The 25702-nt window shown below is 42.3% G+C and overlaps 1 protein-coding gene across 1 annotated transcript in view; it reads left to right on the top strand.

Moving 5' to 3' along the window:
• Window positions 1-339: 339 nt before the first annotated feature.
• The window catches only part of efna3a (ephrin-A3a), a 54375-nt gene continuing 29012 nt past the window's right edge, over window positions 340-25702 (top strand). The window contains exon 1 of the mRNA XM_029514676.1: window positions 340-894. Coding sequence (XP_029370536.1) covers window positions 785-894 — 110 coding nt within the window. The 5' untranslated portion in view covers window positions 340-784. The remainder of the gene's footprint in view (window positions 895-25702) is intronic.

Below are 25702 nucleotides of genomic sequence, written 5' to 3'. Positions count from 1 at the left end.
AAACTAACCCCCCAGGGATCAACTCTCCGCAGCCAGATCATTATTCCATATTTACGTCCCTCTTTAATGAATTGGTTCACGTTTGCATGAAGTGACTGAAGCCCACAGTGGGAGAAGCCTCATGTTTTAAGGGGGCGGAGCAGCACAGGAGATGGACATGTGAGCGCATCTCGGCCATCAGAGGGCGGGTTTGTAGCGTTGTGTGCGCAGCGTGTGGCTCCTGCTGCTGCTGCTGCTGCTGCTGCTGCTGCTGGTGATGATGGTGATGATGATGGTGGTGGTGGTGATGGTGATGTTGATGAGAGGAGCGGCAGGTACACACACCTCTGAGCGGAGATGCAGCGTCTTGGATGCGACTCTAAAGCTGCGTAAAGAGCAAAAACGCGCAGACCTCGGCTGTCACCTGCCAGTGTGGCCGCCTGTCTTGTCTTGTCATTAATAACAACCCGGGTGTTGTTCTTTTCTGGTGACAGCAGACTTGCCAAACAAAAGAAGGAGTGACTTGAAAGTGCGCATCCAGCGCGAGGACGAAGTCCCAACAGATTTTGGCACGGGCGCGGATGGCCAAATGCGTCTGGACGCAATGGGATTTGAGTTGAAGAACACGTAACCAGGCAGATCAGCCCGTCGTTTAGGAGGCTGGGAAGTTGAAAAGGCGTTATTCTGGCCGCTGGGATGTTGTGAGCGACCCACCGCCTGGGACAGAAAGGGAAGGAGCCGAAGGCAGAGAGAGAGAGAGAGAGAGAGAGGGGGGAACCAGGGCTGGACCGGCACCGGAGGGATTATGGCTCTCGCAACGTTTTCTCTCAGCCTCATCACGCTGGCGCTTACAAACTTGCACCTGACCAGAGCCAGCAACCGGCATGCGGTGTACTGGAACAGCTCAAACCTGCTGTAAGTGTCTGCTGTCCTAACGCAGCCCGCTCCGTGCTCACACACAAACTCCCTGTGTCGCCGTCTGCTGATGCGCACCTGAGCTGATAATAACTTGTCCTCTGCAGACCTTTACAGCATGAAACGCCTCAGTTAACATCCAGGAATGAAGCAGGGTTTTTTTTTTTTTTTCAGTTTTGGAATTCAGGCTTCGCATGATAAAACTAATCAACAGTTATTAGGAAACAGGAGTTTTACTCATTTATTCCTTCTTCTCATCTCTAAACCTTCCAATTATTTGGTAACATGCATGTCCAGGTGGAAACTGTCTCTACAGTCTTCCCGCTCCCCACCTTGCATAGAGTGCTTGCTATATAAATATTTGATTTCTATCTCACGTTTAGTCCATCCACTGCCTCACAGTAATGACTCATTTAGGCAGTCATCTTTTCGTTTAGCTGCTGTCAGGTCTGTGTCGGCTATTATCCTGCCTACTGCTATGCAGCACGGATACATAATTCATACACACCGCTCTAAACTTCCATAAATCTGCATGGGTATGTACACTCACGATAAATAAGTGTTCTTGCCACGCACACACACACACACACACACACATCGGAGCCTATCACTGGAGTCCAATTCCTCCTACAACAGGAAGGTTGCTTACCTCAGGTAAGCTTCCCCAGGCTGTCCTATCTCTCCCACTCTACCTGTGAGCTATAAAGCCGGCTTGCTGTGGGGCAGAGATCAATGTGGATCCTACCGCCTTTGTCTTCTCATTAAGCAACAGTGAATCCATCTTTCTCACATTCTGTTATCTCGTCTCCTCACACAACCTCCTCTCTTTGCACCCCCCCACCACACACACGCACACACTTCTCCTCCTCCTCTATCTGTGTTTTCCCCCCCTGTCCATTTGTATTCACCTCAGATACGACTCTCCTATCGCCTCTCTATCTCATACTTGGTTATTTTCTTCCTTCTCGTATTTTTCTGCTCTGTCTCACCAGTCGGCCTGTCCCTCTCAATTCCCCTTTTTCTGCATTCCATTGCCACCCCCCCCCCAATCTGCTCCTGGTGTCTCATTCACCTCCCAAGCCCCCAGCTCAGAGTATATCTCCAGTAGATGAACAGAATAAGAAATTGTGTGCAAGTTATCTGAATGTGTGTGGATCTGGGATACTTCAAATATTTGAGGGGTTTGTTGTTAAAAAAAACCAAACAAACAAAAAAACAAAAACAAAAGGAAAACTGCTATAGGCATGGTGGAAAGAGTCGAGGTGGCACTGCAGCATTGTCAGTTCCTCATTAACGTTACTGTTTGAGTGGCATGGGCGCATTCAAAAACTATTTTAGATGTATGAGTGTAGTTCCTTTAACAGTGTGACATGAATTGTGAATGGGTATATTAAGTTGCATTTAAGTGCTGTAAAAGTGGAAAGATTTTTGAATATCATAATCAATATTAGTCCTATCTATCAGGTTTAATTAGTCTTTTTGTGCTAAGATGATTTTCCCAGCATGGGCTTCATTGAGCTGCGCAGTCATTCATTACATGTTAGCACATTTTATGGTTTAAATGTGACATTAATGTGTGAAAATGACAAATATGTATTCATATTCATGAAATCAGAAAACAGAGTTTGTCAAAAAGGGAGCGAGGGCGGGCGGGAAACAGAGAGAGACAAAGAGCAGGTATTGGTCTGCATGGCTGTGTGTCAAAAAGCTCAACACTGAGATACACATTTCTGAAATAATGCAAAAATTGACCCATTTTGCAGGTAGCAGACTAATCCTCAGAGACGATGGCAAGAATACTGATGACCATCAGGCTTTAAAAAGCCTTAGGCTCAAGGCCATTCCTCCACCACTCTATGTACATGCATAAAGACCGATCTGAAGGCCTCACTTGTTCAACGGTGCAGCTCCTTCTCACATCCAGATCTGGTTATCAAGACAAGCACAAAAGGGAGCAGGAAGAAATGAAGGCAGCAACAGAACTAAAACCCGAACACGTTAAGGTCCAAACTTGAGCTTGGGCCTTAATGTTTTACCCCTGAGCGCAGCATTTAGTGCAGATGGTTACGGCACAGCTGCAAAAAATGGGATCACTTGGTAGCCAGGCTGTTTGTGCCAAAGCCATGAAAAAGGCTTTTTATGATAACACTCAGCTAGAAATGTCTTGAAAAAGGGGATTCTCACACAGTCGATACCCGGGAATACTGCTGTGTTTGATTTTTTTTCTTTTTTTGCTAACTCTCTGAGGTAAACAACATCAGACAATTTATCGTAGATCTCTTCCTCTGCCTCGGACCATTTGAGACCAGTCGTCTCAATTATCATTACCTAAAAGAAATAGCCCAAAGTGCTTTGATTACTGCCCAAGTCCGTCATGACCGCACTACCTCCCCATTAGAAAGTGTTGCTCTCAGCTTCCGCTCTCAGCAGTGTGCCTGGCCAACTCGTTACAGATGTCCCTGCTAATGGCTGACTGAAGCAGGAGGGGGAAAAAAAGAAAAACCCACACACAGACCATTAAATCATCTTGCTTCTGAGGCCATCTGCCAATTAGAGGGGGGAGATGTGGAACATCTTGAGAGCACGCAGGAGCAGCGGTGCACTGCGGTAGCCTCGCCTACCCACCAGCAACGTCCCATGCTCCTGCCCCCTATTCGCATTAGGTGTTTGGCCTTACTGGTTAGACAGGCCACATCTACATAATTGGGCACCCCATGTTGGCATGATCAAAACAATAGCTGGGCTTTCACTCCACCACTCCTTCCCTGCTTTACACAGAGTCTCTGCTAATTCTTATAACCACACAGGACACCACAGAAAAAAAAAAAACAAAAAACCTTTGTACCCACACGGGAACGAATAACAGGATATTGAGTTTAAAAATGTGTCACATCTCTCACATACATCGCCATTCCCTTTCCTTCTTAGGGAGATGAAAGTCTTCCTCTGTTTATGCCTGATCTTTCGTCAGATGCAGCTCTGAATAATGTGACCTTGATTTGGGTGTAAAATGATGTCTCACAGGCCCTGAGACCACACGAATCCCCATATCTAGTGCTACAAAATAAATTATCACCTTGACAAATGGCTTGGTGTGGGTGTGTGCAGTCCCAGCTAGAATTGGAGGTTGTTCCCCACGGAGTGGAGGAAAGCGCCGGATTGAACACACCGGGGAAGTTTCTACATATTTAGCTGCTGCAGAGGATGAAAAAGGCGAGTGAGTTATGAGGAAAGAGAAATCAGAAAACTGATGAAGGGAAAGAAAAGGATAGAAAAGCTGATAAATATAGCTGTAGGTAAGAGATGGAAGGAGAAGATGCAGGTGTGGTGGAAAAAAATGTGAGAGATTGACTGAGCTTGCCAAAAGCTAGGAAGGTTGGAGGAGAGTGTGGGTTTTACTGGATATGGAAGTTGGGTTATTTGGCCAAATGTGCTGTAGCTGCTGTTTTCTGAGGAGACAATGTGCACAGGAGTTGATCCGTGCTAACGTGGACATAGGCTCGGCCATTTGTATGGACTACTGCTCCGAGACAATAGCACCTGCCATTCACCTGCCCCCTCCACCCTGGGCAACACGGTGCACACCGAGCATGCAGCAGACAACCGTATTTGCTTCCTGATTATATGCGTGTCCGCCCGCCTGCGGCTTCATTTCTAGGCTGTCTCCACAACTCTGCATACAAATGCATCGTATTCACCGGTATTCAATTTGTTCTTTCACATTTATTTCAACACACAAGTGCCTCAAACAGCTTTAGATAGCTTGTAGTTTTCTTTCCCTGTTCGCAGTTGTGTTAAATAAGAATCTGTGAATAACGGTGATTGAAATGGTAAATTGATCTTTTATACGTTTTGAGAATGAAATTTGTTCTCAAGTGTTTCGCTCACCAGTTATTATATGTTGTTTTTGGACAGACTACTGTATATATTTTTTAATCTTAGAAATGTGGATGTTTGGTGAGCAGAGTCAGTGCACTTGACATCATCACCTGGCTTCATTATGCTGAAGATCTGCAGTGTTGTCAAAAAATTTACAGGTCAGCTAAGTGGTGTGCTGTCCATTTTTAGCTCATTGAAATCTGCTATGAGTTGCATAAATGGACTGAGAAACACTGAAAGAATATTTAATGGTTCATATGGATCCAAGAGTGGGTGTGCAGATCAATAAATTTATACGGCATGGGAAGGTGAATGGACACCGGCTGAACAAAAACACAACAAGGCTGCTTTCTGAGCAGTAATCAATCTGGGTGCATCAGGTGATCAATGTCCAAATGCATTTTTAATTTGATTTCACGGTATCAGTAAACTGCCATGAGGTGTCAGTAGCTCAGCTCAGGGAGCTCGGGTCAGGTATTACCTTGAACAGCGTGCTTGAGAATTGATTATTACGGGATTGTCAGTCACTGCTGTGGTGTTCATGGTCCATAGCTTTAACTATGTCCACACCAAGCAAGGAATTGGCAAAGCTGGCTGAAATAAAACCTCAGGTATTCGAATATGTCTGAGACCTTAATGAAATATAAATTTTCCCCGTGAAAGACAAAAGGAAAGGGGGGGGAAAAAAAGAATGCAAAAAATTGAAATGCTATGAACCACCAGGTGCAAATGAGATGGGATAGTTCCCAAATCAACTCGTATTCAGTACATGCTTGTTTTCTTTTTCCTCCTTGCTCATCTGCATATAGTAACATTTGAAAACTAACCTACTCAAAAAACATCGAATGTTTGCTGAAGATTTATTGTGTTTAAGGTATTAAGGTATGTTCATTAAAATTTCTCCTCACTTCCAGTCAGACTTCTGTAAAAACAACTGCACAACCTAAAGAAAGTAGTGTTCATTCTGGGCTGTCTCAATGAACCCTTATCAGCTTCTACAGTGCACTGAACATGGGTTCAATTAAAAGGTAAGTGGGTATATAGATTAAAACCTCTGGAGGGGAGACTCATCGACCTGAAATTTTACGGTTATGAACTGTGGGAAATAGTGAAAACTTTGACTATAGCTCTGTCACAATAAATTCTCCCATCTTGATGTTTATTGGTCTTTAACTTCTCCGCTTCCCCTGGAGCTCCAAAGCACCCAAAGCCTTCTCTGCTTCATTATTATGAGGTGTTGGCCGATTTGGTGGACCATTATAACCTGTTCATGAGCTCTGATGGGAGGGTGCTACGGGATTCCTCTAAGAGTTTCCCCAGGTGAGGCAGAGCACCGCTTTCATCGGAGGAGTCCAAAGAAAAAAACATAGCTAGGCCCCTCCATACGCCATCAAAATTTATTTAATATTTGCATTTCTTGCGCGCCAAGGTTATAAAATCTGCACTTAACTGGCAGTGGGAACCCAGAGGAGATAGTTCTGATCCCAGACATGTAGAACCAATTTCAGACTTAATGATTTGAATGCAAATTCTTTCTACAAAGAGAACTTTCCAACTTCTGAATGGTGGCTCCACAGCACATTGCACTGGGAGTCTGCACTGCAGCGCCAGTTACCCACTGGGAAATTACATTGCTGCGATGATGGAAATGGTTGCCATGTAGGAAAAAGATCAAAGCTGTTGATAGGTGGATGGTCACTGGCTGGAGTTTGATTATTCTGGAAATGGGGCTTGTTATGCTACATGGCCTGGAAAACGATATGGCAGGCGCAGCAGTTGCTCAAAATAATTTGTTTTGTTATTGAAGCAGAAGGCCTCCTCTGAGGTGCTGCAATTGAGGTGGTATTTTGCACCAACCGGCGTCCTCAGAGTTATCAGTGGCCCTTCATGAAAAAGGCAGCAAGTGAGGACACAGGTTTGTGCTCTGTCATATCTTGTTCTTTGTTCATTCCCTTCAGGTCCCGAGCCGTGACAGGTCTTCCTTCTAATGCTCTCGGGTGCTTAACAACAGCGGTGCTACGAGAAGTGGAAAGTGTCCTCACAGCTTAGTGGATGACACGGTTCCAGTTTTCCTTTCATGCAAGGGCAATTTCAAATACAAGCTGCGTAATAATTAGGTATTCTGTTATAATTGAGATTTTTCCTATTGAAGATGTAATTATATGAAGGTCTGAGACCCTTGGCAACTGTCGTGTCTGTAATGAGAATATTTGAGGAAAATTGAAATCTCTCTCTGGTGTTCGGTGCATCCAGAATGGCTGAAAGTAATTTGACCCCTCAGCAGAAGCAGCACTCACCACCTTCAGTGTCTTAATGTGTCCTTCTCATATTGTTAGAGGGAATATTTAAATCAGTACATATTCAAGCGAAACTGTTCTATTACAAATATGATAGCAAAGTCTTTAGAGCTTGAAAGTGTGATGTAAGTGGATTGGATGGGAAGCTACCTACCGGGGGGAGAAAAAAAAGGAAGTTATATTCTTGTGAGGCAGCTCAAGGACTGTGCCGCTCAGATTTTTACTTATTAAAATAGTCTGCCTGGTGAGGTAACGACACGGAAAAATGGAGTAAAATGCCTTTTTGGAGAGGGTATGCAACTCTACAGTTTGTCCTGTGCACACAAACCCATTACACAGTGTTTGAAAAAGGATTTTCGGGGAGGTCCATGAAGTCGACTGCTCCACTGCTCAGTCCAATGGGGTCAAGAAACAATATGGTGATAGTTATGCATACAGTTATTTCTAAAAAAAAATTAATAAAATATATATATATATATGTCCACACTGAAGAAATTAGATTTTCTTTTTACAAATTGTCAAGTGATACAGTTTAAAAATAAGGTGAAACACGCTTGATCAAGACTTAAATATGTGACTTTTACTTCCAAACAGCTTCAAAGTTGGTCTATATTTAGAAAACAAGACCAATTAGCAGCAGTTCACATTTAGAGAACTCCTGCTGGGATACCTAAAATTACTTCTTCATTATTGCAGGCAAGTCCCATTTGAAGATATCAGATATCGTCTGGCCTTTTATCTGCTGAGCTCACGTAGATTTCTTTAACTGATAAAAGAAGCTGCAGCTCAGCTCTGAATGATCTCGATTGAGCTCTTTAAGTATTAATGTGATGTATTTCATGTATAACTGGGAGTTTAAGTGCCCTGTACAGTAAGCTGTTAGTCACTGCTCAACTGGTGTGAAACTGGCAAAAAAACCATGCTATACTCACAAAATGTTTTATCATCAAAATGATATGTAGATTGATTTTGTAGTTTGGCTAACTCTCCAAGTAAATTTGAATAGAACTCATTAAAAAAATAATAAAAGAGAGAGAACGAGAAGCCAGCTGACAGCTTCGATTCCGCCCCTGATTTTATTAGGAGCAAATGGGCACAGTGGTTGGACTGACTGCACTGTTCATGTTTGAAAGAGGCCGCTATTACAATTACATGCTCTCTCTGGCTAAATCCCCGAATACGTCATAAAAAGTCACATTCATGTCTTTCCATCCATGTTTCCACATCTTCAGCCTCATCATTTAATCAGGTCTCGTGTTGGTCTGCATCAAAAATCCATTCCGAATTCATTTGCCGCCTTGATGTGTAAATTCAGTTATGGTTAATACATGAGCTAGAGCATATGCATAATCACGTCTCCCTACTCGTACATGCATTTATTTTTTTCTTTTGCTTTCTGGCGTTTTCACCCATTGATTTATATGGACAATACGGGACAGATCATGCACGACTGGCATCCTCCGTCAATGCGGGGGTGGGGCGAACGGGGTGTTCCTTTCCCCTCGTTTCCCCCCTGCTCGTTCTTTTTCGATCAGTTGGTTAGAGAAACAGTCTGTTACTTGCATGTGTTCCAGCCGGGGATGAGAAAGGGTGGCACCCAGCTTGTTATTGCTAAATTTTGAATGTCTTACTCTTACCAGATTATAGAGGAATGTTTATCTGGGTCAGAAGCCACATTTGCGTTGCTATCCCTGTTAAAACTGCAAATTATCCTGAGGCTGTGATATCTGCTGCAGTGGTGTTTATTTAGTTGGTCCAGCAGCTTTTTGGTAGCTCTGGGCTATTTACAGCAGCAAATCTGTGTGTGTATGTGTGTGCGAGCGTATGTGCGTGTGTGTGGTGCTGCCATAACTGTAATGGCGCTAAAGTCACATTTCTGACCGTGACATGTACTTTGTGTTCAGTATGTGTCAGACAATGGCTTGCATAATATTTTCTTGTGGTAACAGCGAGTGCATTGCTGTATGGGACTGTTTCTAGAGCAGCATAGTGTGTAAAACTGGGAGACACGCAGAGATGAGCCCAGATCTTCACCATGCTGTGTGTGGGTGTGAAGAATATCAATGTCCTACTGTGCTCTCTCACTGTGTGTATGTGTGAGTCTCTCTGATTGTTATCAGGTGGCATTTAAGGTGTTTTCATGTCTCATTGTTTGGGTTATGTGAGTGTGTGCCTGTGCATACATGCTTCTTCCACTGATCGCAGGTGAAAGCAGGGTAATGATCCTGTCTCCCACCGTCGGGCCTTTCTGTCTCTTTCGGTCAGTTTTTCTTTCGTCATGTCTGCGTTCGTTGCTTTTTCGCCTCGCGGAGCAGCAGCCCTCCCTGTCTTTATGTCGTGCTGTTTGAAGTGTTTTTCCTCAGCCTTCTGTTGCCGCTCTGTTTTCACCTTGTGTGGAGTCAATGGGAAGTCCCCAAAGACTGCTCCGCTCACCTGCATTGCCGAGCGTGGGAGGAGAGTGGGCACCGCCGCCCATCTACCTCCCTTTTAATTTATTGCTCTGTTGCTATTAAAAGTGTGGATCACACGTGTTGTATCATTATTTAAAAATCCTTTCATTTACTGTACTTGCACTTGTCTTTCTATTTCATTGTGTAAGTACACATGAGAGAGAAGCTTTTACTTTTTGCACTACGGCCTGTGTTTGTGGCTTTAACTATGCCATTCAGTATGCCATAAAGTATATGTGCAGTCAGAGACAGATAGATAGGTTATGATAAATAGACTTGCTTTTGCAGCACTTAAAGGAATTCTGTGCCACTTCCCAGGAGAAAGAGGAAGAGAAAGTGGTAGAAAAAGTTCCAGCAGAAAAAAAAAAAAAAAAAATAGCATCACAGAGAAAGTAAGATTGGGATAAGAAAGTGTGTAAAAAAAAAAAAAAATTAAAGAATAAAAAAAAGATGGATTTTAAGGCGGTACAGAGCTTTAAGGCAGAGTGTAAGTGGGGATACAAGAGGAGGAAGGGGAATGGAGGCATTTGTATGTAGAGGAGAGGGAGATTGAATGGAGAATATTAATGGTGTCAGGAAGTAGAGTATCTTTTTTTCTGGTGCTCATGTGTACTGTATCAGGACAAGCAGTTTGGAGGCATTGCTGTAAAACCAGCAAAAAAAGCAGAATCTGCAAATGCATCATCAGAAACTTAAAAAACTACCTACGCACATTTATTACAGGGAATGGTATTCAGCAGCAGCAACAAATTGTGAAAGGCCGCCACAACAATTGTAAATATAACGAGAGAAAACCCATGTGTGCTCTTTTTTATCCTACTAGTGCCAAATGAGAGAAATTGTTTGGCTCAGTGTAACATATTTATGAGAAGTGACTTTATTAGAGTCTGCCTGGAGGTAAAGATCTGACCTGCAACACCTGCTTTGTTTAGATACAGCAAACATTTACTCTCTTCTTTCCTCTCTCTCTCCCTCCCTCCCTCTCTTTATCTATCTGCATATCTATCCGTCTATCTTTCTATCTGTCTATCTCAGTCTCACTCATTCATCTTTCCCTCTGTATTATGAGCACATACTCAAACACACTCACTGATTTTTTGAGTTGCCGCTGTGTCAGGAGTCTGAAATCCCTCCCAGCACCTGTCAGAGCAGGGATCTACAGCAACAAGGAGAGGAGAAGGAACCGTGTGTGTGTGTGCACACGCAGATGTGCATGAGTTTGTGTGTGTGTGTGTGCAGGAGGAGGAAGGAAATCCAGAAGAATTCAAAAGATAGAACCAGGGAGGCGATGCTCATTTACCACACGATGCGCGGGATGAACTTACGCGCCGTCTGTTGTGAAGGCCCGTATCACAGGTGACAGCCAATGACAGGACCAAGAAGAGGCCTGTGATGGACGCAGGAGGCAAAAAGGAGAGGAAGCATGGAGTATGAATATGGTATTCCTCATACAGCAAATGACAGAGAGCTGTAGAGGGAGCGGAGTACAGTACATAGGCATTGTTAAGAGTTAAATGATGTACTGAAGAGAATAACATATACAGCCCGAGGTCGATGTTTATGTTGGGAAAACAAGTGTGACAGTCAGCAACTGCAGAAGATGGATTCCTCCTGTGGAAATTGGTCTAATACCAGAAGGCTTATTCCCTAGCAGCCAGAGTGCTGTTAAAAACATCGTGGGTCATGATTGAAAAAAAGAGAGCGAGGCTGTAGATAATCAAATTCACATCTCTGCTTGTTATTTTTTTCATTTGATCTGGAGTAATGTAGATTTGAGCATCAAGCTCTGTAGTTCTCACTTCAGTCAAGATAATTCCTGTCTGCCGGAAGAAAGTTTTACTTGTAGCATTGTCACAGTTTCCTAACGTCTGTTTCCACATCCTGACTTGGCATTTGCAATTCATGAAACAGGTTGTAATCTCTAATTAACAGGCTTTAATTTCCATAAAGGGAATGAACTTTTGGTGAAATTAGAGGTTTCATTAAGTTTTGACTCTAACCCCCAGCGTCTGCTGTAAAGGGGTAAATTAGTGCCAAGGAAACCATATCTCTAGCTAATGTGCGGTGCCATGAAGATAACAGCATTTTCAAAAATGCCAGGGACATTAGCATTCCTGCACGGTGCTGTGTGTGCAAGGTCTCAGCTTTTAAATCCATAAAAAATAAATAAATAAATAGCTATACGTCAGCAAAAACTTTGTCTCTCCTCCCCTGTCCCCCATCCCCCTTCATTAGACGTTTCATCGGCAATATATCATCATATGTATTATTGATGAGCAGAGAAAGTTCATGCTAAACACACAGCACAGTTTCTTTAGTTATTTAGCTTTCGGTTATATTTTTTATTCTGTCCCAACGATTGTGTGTGCACATGCAGAGAGAGTGTGTGTTTGTGTGTGTTGCGTGCGTCGCCTCTGAACTTCAGAAAATGACGCTTTTCTGCTTAATGAGGACGTGCCCCCCCCAAACAGCATTGCCACCTCCACAGAGCAGAGAAAGCCAGAGCCTGCTCCTCTGCCAGCCTCCACTCAGTGTGTTGTATGCAAATATCTGTTCATTTTTCAATTAACCATATGGTTAATTCTGAGGCCTTTGATAAAGGTTTGACCTTGTAAAAGGGATTTTACCCAAAATTCCTCTGACTGCTAAGGTTATGTGGTGGAAAGACACCTTTTAGCCTCCACTTGGTGTTCACTGCTTCCACAGAGACTCCAACTGGACCATGTTAACACCGACGGCTGCTGTAATATAAAGCGATAGTTTGGCTCTTAATGAGGTATCCTTGCATCATAATAACAAAAAGCCTGACCTTAAGTTAGTCAAGATGGCCAACTGACGGACACGGTGGCAGAAAAAACTCAGCCAGGTGTCTCACAAATGATCCCAGGTCAGGCAGCATTTCACTGAAAATGTGTCCGAACACAGAGTGTAATATCTGTAACAAGGTAACAACTGCTGGCAGCCCCGCTAATGAGGCAATTAAAAGTGAGCCATGTTAACTCAAAGTAAATAATGCAACACAATTTGTATAGACATTTGTGTGACATCTTGCATTGTCAAGCAGTTTTCAACAAATCTAAGAGACACGTGAATGAATTTGTTTGTCCTTACGATTCAAAACTTTCTTCTTTTTTTTTTTTTTTTTTTTCCTGAAACAATATTGAAAGAAAACTTGGCAGTAATAAAGTTGCCACTCACCATCTGTGACAAGAACAGAAGCCTCTGGACGATGTGTAACAACCCAGAAGCTGCCAATTCTGCCCCAAGTAGCAAATATATCAAACATTGTATTATTATTATTATTTTTAACATTTTCGTTCAGCCGTTTAAAAAGAGGCCAATAAGCAGAGTGTCTGTGTGTGTGTGTGTGTGTGTGTGTGTGTGTGTGGGTGAGAGAGGAATATTACGCTGAAAATATCTCAGATGTTAGGAAATAACGTCCATGTAATACCCCATCTCGTGATTCACGCCCAGCACCAGGTGGTGGGCTCTTTATGTGGTGGTGATGAACGGCCACGTAGTGTGTCATCACTTTTATACACAAGACCAGAGTCTGGGTCCTGTCCATGATTGTAATTAACGTTTGTCTTTTTTATTGACCATAAAGTGTTTTTGTAGTCTAACCCTGACCACAGTTTATTTGTCATTACCTCAGTTTGTCTCTCATTTCAACCACCGTGCCCCTAAGCACTAAAATATTGGCCCTGGAAATAGAAAAAGAGCATCTTTGAACTATGAAGATAATTTTGCATTATAGCCCAATACTGATTTTCTCAGCTCACCAATAGGATGGAAACATCTGGTGGAGGAGCCTTGGAAGACAATCATATCGTTCACCGCCAAGGTGCCCTTGAGCAAGGCGATAAACTTTTAATTGCTCAGATGTGGCCATTTAATTCTCAGTGATACAGGAGTGGTTTTACTGTGTGGGTGTGATTTTAGGCCACAGCTGTAAAAATGAGAGGCTCGTGAGAGCAGGTGTTTATATGACAATGTATGGAGGAGTCACAACTTATTAATCCGTACATACTTTTTGAGAGGGTTCCTTACAGCTTCAAGTGAGATGTGGCAGACAAGACACGTCACACTGTACAACTCAAATCAAACCACAACGTCAAATCTTCTCTTTCTTCCACGAGCCCTTTGATTCAAGCCAGCATCCACCGTGAATCTAATAAAAGAATTTTACATTTTCAGTTCACACCAGAGACACACGTTCAAACACAATATAGTTTGATTGAGATAAAGATTCTTAATCGGGGTATAATTTTTAAATTGTGTTAGCCTTTAAAAAAATTAAACAAATTTGTTCAATAATTTTTGTCTAAATACACAAAGAGTTATCATGACAAACTGATTGATTGTTTTTCGTAGCGGAGAGTTATTTTTTATTTTTTTAGCTGCTCAGTTGTCACTGACATACCTTTATAAAAGAGCTAATGAACCAAAAAGTCTCTGTACAGTCTGAATAACGCAATGTCTAACTAATCAAGAAAGAAATGCACTGCACACCACCACACACAAAGAGATACGCACAGACAGAGAAGCTGCTACCGCTGATTCTTCTCTGCAAAGCCCCACAGGTGTGGTCCACTCCTCCTCTGCTCGCTATTAGCACAGCCTATCATTGGTATTCAATACCCACTCCTAATTCCCCCATAGTGTTTTTTTCTCCTCTCACTTGACAGAGGACTGTGGGTTAAACGCCGGGGGGAGCGCTCCATCACGACTAGATCTGATCCAATTAAATACAGATTTAATCAGACCCACAGTCGGTGAGTGAATACGCAATGCGATCAGGGCGGTGGTAACTAGTGGCCCAGCAGCGATGGGCGCTGCTTTCCATCCCTGGGACGGACGATTGGCTTAGTGGGTGAGGAGGCACCTTGATCCTGTCTGACCTGTCTGTTAAGCACATCCGCAAATCTGCAGAAAAATGTAGTTTTCACTTTTCACGAAGCTGGTGGCACGTTGAAGCCTTTCCTTACTTCTCTGCAGACCCACAGTTATAGTGGTGAGAGATGCTCAGGCAGTGACAGAGGCTCCTGTGGAAGATCAGCAAGATTTACTGGTGATGCAAACTCTATTAATTAGTGATTTGGGGACTGGATTATATTGGTGGCGGGTGGAAACAGTCTGTAGGATGTTAATCTTTCCCCCAGTGTTGGAGAAGCAGAGACAGTGTGGAAATCACGGAGAGGAAAAAAAAAAAAAAAACATCTCCTCTTGCCAGAGAAGGAAGATTTTGTTGCCTTCCTCCCAAATGGCTGCAGCTGCTGATTGTTGAAACCTTTTACTCTGCAGAGGAAGCAGTCCTGTGATATGAAGTACAGCTCCCCAGTGTCCCATCAAAGTCCACTGTAACTGCTGTGTCACCTTCAGAGTTCCAAGGGAGGATTGTACGTGGGGAGCTGCTGCAGAGCCTACTAATGAGAAATCACTGGGAAATTGGTTGCTTTTCAACATTGTCCGATGTCTGGGGTCATTTCAGTTATGACCCAAGACTTAATTACAAATGCTGGCTATTTAGTGTGCGGTGATATGTCTCTGTGGCTGTCTCTCTGCGGCTCGATATTGCAGTGAAAAATAACGATTCTGGCTACGACTCAAATGTGTAACTGCAAATAAGTAATGCCTGCCTCAGTTAGTCACATCTCGCACAATGCAAACACAACACACCATGTCATTAAGTGCACTGTTTAGTGTCTGTACCAGCTCCAACCTGGCAAGCATATCACCCTGGCTGGTGTATTTAACAAGCTGGAGGTTTGTTCCTCATCCAACGCGCCAGTCATTTATGTTAATGCAAACAACTTCCCCCATTCCCTGCCTATTTAATGTTTACAGTGATGAATTATATGCTATCAGATCGTCGTCCCATACCCTCAGTGTCATTTGCATTCAGAGCATTGCTGCAACCTCTATTGAAAAACTACAGAAGAGAAGAACATTATTCAGGAAATTTTTTATCTTAGGCTAATAAATGGGGAGAAAAATCTGCAATTAATATGAGAAATACTCCAGGAGCTCTTATAGCGTCCGCCCAATAAAAGGTCTAAAGATGTATAATTTGTTGATTACAATGAAATAATTGCAGTTTTTATGCTGAGCAGTTTTAGCCGTTCTCTGCCCCTGGGATGGGCATCTTTCTCTCCTCTTCCACCCCAGATCAGTACCGTTTAATTACCTGTACCTTACCTCACTTGTTTTTTCTTGGTGTAAATGAGATGAGGAGAGAAAGGTTACCTCGAGTCCCATAAGACATTGCAGTCCTTCAGGATGGTCTCGGCGCACCCCTGCCATAGTCTGATATCTCAAACAGAGCTGTGTTTGAAGTGCTTGGTTGGGTGCCTGTGCTTTCCACACTTGGGTGAGAGTCGTGGTGCTTGTTCAACTCTGGCAGCCCCTCTGTAAGTTCCTTCTTTTGTATTTGCATACCGAATAAACAGGAAATTGTGTTCATTTGTATGCAAATGTGTTTGTCCCCAAGGCTGGGATTTTGAATTAAAAGTTTTACCGTCCCATTAATTCCAAATTACACACAGGCACTGACATGGGCTCCTCCACTCGGCAGGGGGGGTATCCAGCCTGCCATCCGAACGCATCTCTGTCAGTTTAGGCTGTTTAGTTTGCCATCTGTGAAACTGAGTCGGAATTTGGATTTAATCTGGTCCACTGATTTGCAGATTGATCATCTGCACCAAGTTGCAATCTCCTCTTAATTATCTCCAAGAAAATATGCAAAGATTTTTGGTTTGATTGATATTTGAGGATACTACGAGAGACAGATGAGAGGAGGCCTCGGAGTGGTTGACTGACAGGCTGTGAGCAACATGGTGAATGAGAGGGAGTGTTAAGGCCGTCTTCCATGCCGATGTAGCACACCTCATCAACCCTGCTCATTAAAATACACGTACAACCTTATGAAAAATGCATGACCCCATCAATGACGTGTGGCATGTATGGCCTGATGCTGACAGTCAAGGTAATATGAAAAATTAGCACCTACGCTTCAGCCTTTCAGCGGGGACTGGGCATAAAGGACCTTGTCTTTATCATAATGTTGCCAATCAAGCATGGATATTATATTAATTCAAGGCATCAACACTTGGAATAGCTGGCTGTATTTATGATTTAATTAGAACATGATTTGAACCTACACTGAGGCTGATGGTTTTAATATTAATTCATCAAGATAGATCAAGATAGATAGATAGAGAGCAGCACCCAAAGTAATTAACCAGAGGGCCTGTGTGCATTCAAAACATGAATTAATCATAGTAAATGAATGGATCAATAAATGTTATGATCTAAAGTGAGGCCCTCAGCAAACTCTCTGTTTTCGTATGAAAAGAAAAAACAAAAACAAAACATGGTTCCAGCTTCTTTTCTCTATTAAGGACTAATACGGGCATTTTATTTGAGCTATGACTGTTCTGACAGTCTGAAGTAAAACTGTCGGCCTGCTGTCTCTGTGGTTCCTTTGTCGTTTGGTTTTAACATCATGATTTGTCCACAAGTAGTTCAGGACTTTGTACTTTACAGCTTGTCTGGTTTGAATACTGTGCAAAATATTTTAAAGATGTCCACAAAGGTTGATGCACCTCACCATTAATGAATGTGAAAAAATGCAAAAATGTTGCTCACGTGGACAAAACACACACACACACACACAGAGTAGCATTAAATTAATAATGCATGGAGCACATCTTGTACACATGCAGACTTTTGGCAGCCATCTGATGTCTGTGTGATGAGCCAAAAGGGGGGGACACATCATTTCTGACTCTCCAAACAGAGAGTGATGGTGGCTGAGTGCTCGGTTGCCAGGTTTGCTAATGAAAGGGGGAATCGGGCTTTGTGTCTTTTCAAAGGCTGTAAGGCAGGTTGTGTCCTTTGGAGGCTGCACTGCACGTAACCTGGAAGGAGCTGATGTCTGACAGGTTAAAAAATGACTTTGACAACAAGACAGACTCGCAGTCAGTAATGTTACCTGCAGGGGAATTCTTCAGTTTGCTAGAAAGCACTCACTTTTTTTCTCTGCTAGGCTTATTAAAGTCATTTTATTGGAATATGTTGCATCAGTGAATGGCCTAAATTTATTCCTTGATTTTTCTAAATATTTTTCTTGCTGACGGTTGCAGAATGTGTGATACGAGAAGCTGTTATATTTGAGATTTGATTGCTTTATTGTTGTTGTTGTTGTTGTTGTTTTTTTTAAAATCTATTATAAGTCAAACAATATTATCCTAAGTGGAAAAAGAAGAAGCTGCCTGTTTTGTTTTGGGTTTTATTTTTTTTCAGCAATAAACTCTATTTTGCCTGAAACAAAAAAACATATTCAGCATTCATACTGTGCTCTGTATTGATTATCAGTAAATAAATGCTGCAAAAAGTAGATTTTGTTATTTTGACAACACTCAAATAGTAGTAAAATAGTATTCAGAACACCTATTCAAAGAAATTGGGTTTGCACATGTGATGCAGCTGTTAATTATTTGCTAGTACAAAAAATCAATGTGAAATTTATGAAGAACAGATGGAACCAGGATTGTTTTGCACCTGATCAAAACCATTTTTCAACACTCCGAGAAAACACTAGGCAGATTTCTACCTTCATTAGCATAACTGGCAACCACACTCCCTGTTCAGCTCATATCGCTCTGATTGACCAAAAAAATAAAAAATAAAAACGATGTGAAATCCCTTATCAGCATTTGTTGTCATTACAGACACCCCTCTGAAATCTCTAGGTATATAAAATGACACATGTAACATTTAGATATAAATGGCATTGATTTGCAGCTTTATCTGAAAGGTAAAATTTACATACAACATTACAATCAATATCTAGATTATCATTGTTCATAATATATATATATATATATATATATATAATTATAGCTTTCATTTGTTGTATCATGTAATTATGTATTTGGTGATTGCTTTTGCTGGCATTTGATCAAGAATCTGTGTTGTTTATATATTGGAGGGATTTTTATAAGCCTCTTTTGGCTTCCAACCTCTCCTACACAGTGTTTAAAACTTTTTATCATTATCATCAGTTTTTATGTATTTAATATGCTAATTAAAAAAAAGGTGCAAAGACCTTTTATTGATTTTATATATGACCGAAAAACTCACCTTCTCTTCGACAAGAACTGGTCACGAAATATTTGTGAATGCGTCCTAATAAATATTTTGTCATTACAATTACATGTGCATGTCTGGAATAGATGCGCAGTGGATGGAGTGAATGGAGATATGATTGCTGAGTCATGTTACATGCCGTCTTCTCATTTTATTTCAGAGGGCCTGCCGCCTTCGTAGCATATGTGACAGCACGTGCTGCTTTGTAACGAGAGGCGCTGATATCTTTCTGCACAAATTAGAGTCTGTTTACCCGACTTAGTGGGGAAATTGAATCTCAGAGGGAGAAACGGAGAAAGTAATCGTTTACATGTTGCTTGTATGTGCCAATCACTGAAGCCGCGTTTCCAGGTGAAATAATTATGTTGGGTTTTTTTTTTTTCTTCTTCAAATGGAATTTAGATTCAGATAAATTTAGATAAAAATAAATACGTACTGTATTCTGCTTTTGTCAATAACATACATTTAGAAACAAGTGACTGCGAGTGGGAGAAGGAGGTTGTAATTAAATACAGTCGGATCTGATTGGTATTTGTCAAAAGAAAAACCTCAGCTGTGCTTTCAAACTCAATACAGAACAGAAAAACTATTCATAACCATTGAAGCCATTGATTGCCTGCACACCTCTCTGCCATTTCACTCCTTCCACTATTGTTCTGTCCCCATGAAACATCGTGGAGCACAATATAGCCGGTAGTGAGCACTCAGATTGTCACGATTGCCACGATTCATTCTAGGTCACTCTCTTGTGAATGTTCAAAAAGAAAAGTGGTGATGTGGAACAGATATTGAACAGGAGGAAACCTGCCATCTGTGGGAGGTTGTAAGGAAAATCGGTTGGTGAAATAGGACAGAAGGTTAAAGGAGGTGGCGGATGTACGCAGCACAAAGTGTACCAGTGCCATTATCGCAACCCCCAAATAGAACAACCCATCCACCTGTTATTTGTGCTGAATTTGGGAGGGCTGAATTGGACTGGCTTCTAGAATAAAGCTGCCACAGCCTTCCTGCCTTTTTGGCCTGAGTGCCAGTGGGGGTCAGCAGGAGCGGCTGATCGTGCAACGGCCGGCAGTCACTGCCACTCAGTGACACGCTGGAAGGGGGGAAAGGAAAGAGCCAACCACGGCTTGGCAGCTCCATTGGAGACTGATAAGCCTTAATGGCACCGCCACAATGATTCACACCATGTGAGACAGACAAACACCCACACACACACACACACCTCTAGCAGTCTTGTGAGGAATAATTTCTGGACCCTGGATAAATTTGCAGTAGCAGGGAGTCTGTATTTACCAGTAATTGCATTTCTCTGCCCTCTTTCAGCCCTGCCTTCAAAAATGTTCCGTGCCTCAGGAAGTTGAAGGTGGCAGGGGAATAGCAACCGAACATGTTGTCGGCCTCACACCGCGCTCTGCCACAAGACGACAGTTTATAGGCCAATCTGTACCATACATGAATACAAGCTGTGCGTCATGCATAACCTGTCAGACGGACATGTTGTATCATCTGCTTTACCTGAAAGCCCGTTCAACCGGAACCGAATATTTTGAACCGCTCTGCATGTGTGTCCACGCACCATACAATGACTTAATTGATCCATCTACTTGACAACAGGGATGCAACAGGATTCAATTATAGTAAATCAAGATGTTTAAACACAACATCTGTATTAACTGCAGCTGCCTATTGGTTTCAATTATGATAAATGCCCTGCATATTTAGTTAAATGTTCAGCTTTGAGGCAAACAGTTAAGGGAGCAGAATAGGGGCGAGCATCCATAGCAATTATATTAATATTGGACGATTCAGGAACGGAGCATTAGTGTCCAGTGCAGATATCCAGCAGCAGTGTAGGAAGGGCAGCTAAGACAGACTTAACAGACCTCTACAGTGACGACTGGAGTGTACAATTGCTGGCGACGCTCTTGACATTTTCCCCAGCATGATAGAACATTATACCAACTATGATAAGTAAAAATCTTCCCGTGTAAAAAAAAAAAACAAAAAAAAAACCACACACACATTGCATTAGGTAGCAGAGAGGACTGGCCATTAATCATGAGGTTTGGTGCCCAGCTCCTCCCATTTACGTGCTGAACCTCAAAGTTACCTCTTATGTGTACAGAATAAAAAAAAAAAAAAAAAAAAAAGGCATCCAAATGAAATGAAACAGTCCATAATTTTATTTAATGGCGTTGAGTGTAATGTGACATTTTGCACTTATCTCTATTAATGTTGTGTCTGATGATGAGAAATATTTATGTCACCAGCCGTGAGTCACGACATATATTGAGCCTCCCTTGACAGGTGAAAGGCGGCTGTGTATGGATGGTTTAAGATGGAGATACACAGGAAACGAATAAGGAAAGCAATCATAGCAGGAGTGGTGGCCTTAATTAATCCGTACGCAGCCATAGTAGACACACAGGGACACGCCACATGGAGATGGAAAACAAAAACAAAACTCACTCAGTGTGGTTTGTGAAGCTTCACCGTTCCTGAATCGAAAAAAGATCTGCTCCTTGTTAGTAGGAAGTCACTACAATACAATAATGTACTTAGCAGCGCTGTCTGTAGAGAGTGAGCGTTGTGCAGACTACCAGCAAGTGGAACAGATTGTGGTATTGCATATGACTCAAAATGTCCATCTGCCCCTATTATTTGTGCAGTTTCTTTTCTTCCCTGTCTTTTTTATTTTTTTTGCTGCTTTCAGCATTATGCCTAAAGTGTGCTCACACATCTCTCTCTCTGCTTCTGGGGGTTCATTTTTTAATTTTTTTTTATCTTTTGTAAATGAACAGGGAGGGGTGGGGTGTACTTAAACACACACACACACACACACACACACACACACACACACACATACACACACACGGCAGTCTCGGTACAACAGGTAATTATTTGCAAAGAATGGAGCAAGTGCGTGGGGTGCAAATTGCATTGTGGGATAGCTCCGCAGGACTGAAAGATGTCAACTGAAGAGGCGGACATTTTTATGTACAACTCATCCATTGTTCTCTGTGGTGAATTGCAGGGGGCAATGTCAATGTATTTACATGTACCTGTTAGAACGTGGGCGTATTTGTTTGTCTCTGTCAGAGAGGATGATTTGGCCCCTTGCTGGAGAACACTGGCTGTGCACAAACTGCCGGTAAATAGGAACATGGATTCAACAATAATTCGGAGCCCCTCTTGAGAGCGACACTGAGGTGTGCAGAAAGCCTGTCGCCACCTGTCACATCCCTCAACACAGCAGGGAGGGCAACCCCCCCCCCCCTCCAAAAAAAAACAAAAACAAAAACATCTGCCTGTCAAAACTCTTCTCTCTTTAATTGTTCCAAACACATTCATGGGATTATTGGTTTAATTCTGCTTTATAATCACTGCTCGTTGTTCCCACTTATTCTTTCCTTGCTCAATTTGTTTTGTTTGTGTTCACGCTTTTGCTACACAAATGTATGTCATGCCAAACCGAGCGATCTGTGCTCAAGGCAAGTGAGTGTAATTTAATTTAAAGAGAGCATAGATGAAGAAGCAGGAGCAGCAGAAAACGGTGGTGGAAATGAAGAAGCACCTGCAGACATGGGAAGCGAATAAAGCGGAGATGAAAAGATGAGAATGTTTTGGTAATTCTTCCAGGCTACATGGACGCTGTTTTAACCAATGCACCTGACAGAGGATGATGGATTATTCATTTAAAAGGACACAATTACCATATTAAGTAGGATAGTTTTTAATTCATGAATCAGGAATCAGGCTGCTACATGTGGTGCCTATTCATCTAGAGATAGAATACTAGTAACAATAAAGTGGCCTCATCAGTTTTGGCTTCCAATGCATTGTGAGATGTGTTTGATAATCTTGGGTCTATGGAGATTAAGATACAGAATCCGGTAATCCTTGACTGAATCACCTATTCAGTGTGGTCGCTGCAGTTAAAATTATATTACAGTTTTTTCTAATTCCAAACAGTAGATTCTATTTATTTTGTCGACTAAAAATTTTATTATAAGATAAATTATAATGAAGAAAATGTGTTCGACACTGTAGGATTAATAGAATATGTACTGTGGCGAACTTTTTGATAATGGAATCGGGCTGTTGCAGTAATGAAATAGTATGATGGTCTGCGTAGTTTAATTATCAACAATCCAATTTTAAAAGATTGTTGTCAGCTGTTCTTCCGAGTTAGTAGAGGCCAGGCCCTGTGTGGTGAACTGCGAGGTTCTGCCGACTGGAACGTGTCCAGCTAGCTCTCAGCTGTGGACTTGGGTGGTTCAAGGCCTTTGTCCAGCACATGGGGGTGCCCGGGGGCAGCAAGAAAGGAGCCAAATCAAACTGGTTTTACACTAGTGTTGTCAGAGGCTTCCTAACTTTCGTGCGAATCAATATGGGCCTTAAGCTGCAGCCAACCGGCCGAAACTGGCTGCAGTTTCCTCCACGACTCAAGAGCTGTTGTCCGTGTTTCTCATCAGTAATGACTGAACAGTTAGAACTGAGCCAAATACCCCTGTGGGCTTGGAGAACACTGACTCATGTTGCTCACACACATTAATAATGCATTATAGCATGTAACACAGGATAATTAACTCTGCTGCTAAATACAAGCTCAAACCAAAGTGCTATTCTGCCAGGATGCTGTTTGCTGAGAGCCAGGAAGCATAGGGTGATGACTAAGCCATCCATCTTTGTTGTGAATCATTATAGGCTTTACACTTGTTTTTTTTTTTGTTTTTTTTTTTTTTTGTTGTTGTTTGCGTTGCATTTTGTTTCATCACTAAATGAGCATGAAGAGCTACAATCAGATTCATATTAATCAGCAGCTCAGCTGTGTGCCAGATGAACCTTTTATCCCCTAAATCCAACAATGTTCTGTCTGGATGCTGCGTTAAAATGTTTGCATTATTCCAACATCTCCTTTTCATGCCAATGTTATCACATTTATGTCAGAAGTGATATCTAAATTATGTAAACGTTAAAATAAAAAAAACATCTTGAACAAGTGCTTCAGTACTTGAAATAACTCCTGATAACTGATTATCCTTGAAAAACTATTTTCTGATAATCTCCGGTATAACCTCGGGTCCCTCTTCAAATTCTGCTTTTCATTGGCTTATGTGACAGTTTTGAGGAAAAAAATCTATACATAAAAATATATACATAATCAAAGAGAGAAGTCTTCAGGTTTTACACACACACAGGCTCTCCGGTCAAATGAGAAAAGCATCAGTCAGTGCTATTTGACAAAGATGAAAAGCATCAAAACAGACAGTTACCCAATAGTCTCAATTGGGCCCTTTCAGTCGAACACTGTCATCCAAACATCTCCTGAATATTTAATGGTTTCAGTCACCGCAACCGCGCCAGGAAAATGCCCCATCTGATAAAGTCAAACACATCTGCTCTTTCATGATTCTTAACTTTCCAAATATCTTTTTGATTTTGGGCTGTTAATCAAACAAAACCAGAAATGTGAAAATGTTACCTTCATCATCTGGGATTTTAAGGCATTTGATAGACAGATCAATCACTGATTAATAGAAAAACCACGAGATGATGGAAGATTAGAAGAAAAATGGTTGTAAGTGACAGTACTATGACCTTGGACATAGCTTGGAAAGAAAAAGCTTTCAACCAAATCTTTAAGTCTTTTTTAACACTGAAAATACAGTTGGATAAGGTTGAAAGGTTTGGAAAAAAGGTTGTAAGCAGACCTTAAATTAAGATTTATTCACAAGCGGCAATCTAAGGAACTCTGCCAGCATTTAATCTAAAGTAAAACAAGCTCTAGCAAGCAAGTTCACGGTCACCGACTACAACCCAGGAAACGTCTGAACAATTAGATGCATACTGTCAATACCTGATGACTCAAGGTACAAACTGAGAAAAGGAGAGTCAGACGGAGCTGTGGTTCGATGTCAGAGCCCAGGATGACTCGGTTGTGTATGCGTTTTTTGTACGCCTCAGCTCTTACGTTTTGTATTGTAAGTGTCTCTTTCACTGGTGACTGAGCAGCCCTGAACTCACCGCTGTTGCTCGGAGAGTCTGTGTTGCGTTCACTGCAGCTTACAAACAGACTGGTTTGTCATTGTCATTAGCATTTTGCCAGCCGTAATCTAACCAGTGTAACACTCTAATTGATCATTTAAGTCTAATTGGAATCATTTGAAACTTTGTGCTCTAATCCATGTTAGCCATGCTCCAGTCAACTCAAACATTGCCCCCCCCCCCCCCCCCCCCCCCCCCCCCCCCCCCCGTCTCCTTCCTCTCTCTTTCCTTTCCTTCTCTCTTCATCCCCAGTGGTTCTGGTCGGCTGCTCTCCTTCCATCTCCCTTCTTCTTTATTGACTGTGGAACAGTGTAAGGCGGTGTTAAACTAGCATCGATGTAATAGTGGGCATTAGCCCTTTAATAAATGAATAAATACATAGATACGCGGAGGAAGTGCATGTGTGCATAAAGAGTTGATATGAGAGGGAGGGAGCGAGCTGGTGCGTGCGTAAATGGGCATTGTTATGGGCACAGCATCGGCAGTGTAAAGCATGTCAAAAGCTCCTCTGTGTTGCGCTGTACTAGAGCTGTGCTTGAGACTTGCCTTTAATTGGAATGTAATTGGAGAAGCACCATTGATCATGAATCACATTCAGCTCCATCTCCCTCCTCCCTGAACTCAGGGCTGCTGTTTTCCACTGACTGACTCTCACTCTTTTTCTCCCTTCATTGCTCCCTCCTGCACACCTCCTCCTCCACCTCCCTCTCCCTCTCCTACGCCTCCTCCTCCTCCCGTAAGGGGAATGTCAGTCATGTGCAGTGGAGCGGCGCAGAGGAACAAGGCCCCCTACTGGGTCCAGAGCACGTGGGTCAATGTGCGTCTGGGGCACGAACCACAAGAAACAGGAAAAAGGGAGGAAAAGAGGGAAGGGGATGTTAGGGAGGAAGAAAGATTAAGAGAAAAAGAGGAGGGGTGGGAGCGATGAGATGGAGTGCACGGGAGGGATCGTTTGTAAGAGCCTGCGCGCTCTATTGTGCCATT

The sequence above is a fragment of the Echeneis naucrates genome, chromosome 11 (assembly GCF_900963305.1).
Source record: "Echeneis naucrates chromosome 11, fEcheNa1.1, whole genome shotgun sequence".
In the NCBI taxonomy this organism is placed as follows: domain Eukaryota; kingdom Metazoa; phylum Chordata; class Actinopteri; order Carangiformes; family Echeneidae; genus Echeneis; species Echeneis naucrates.
This window is presented reverse-complemented; position numbering and strand designations above follow the sequence as displayed.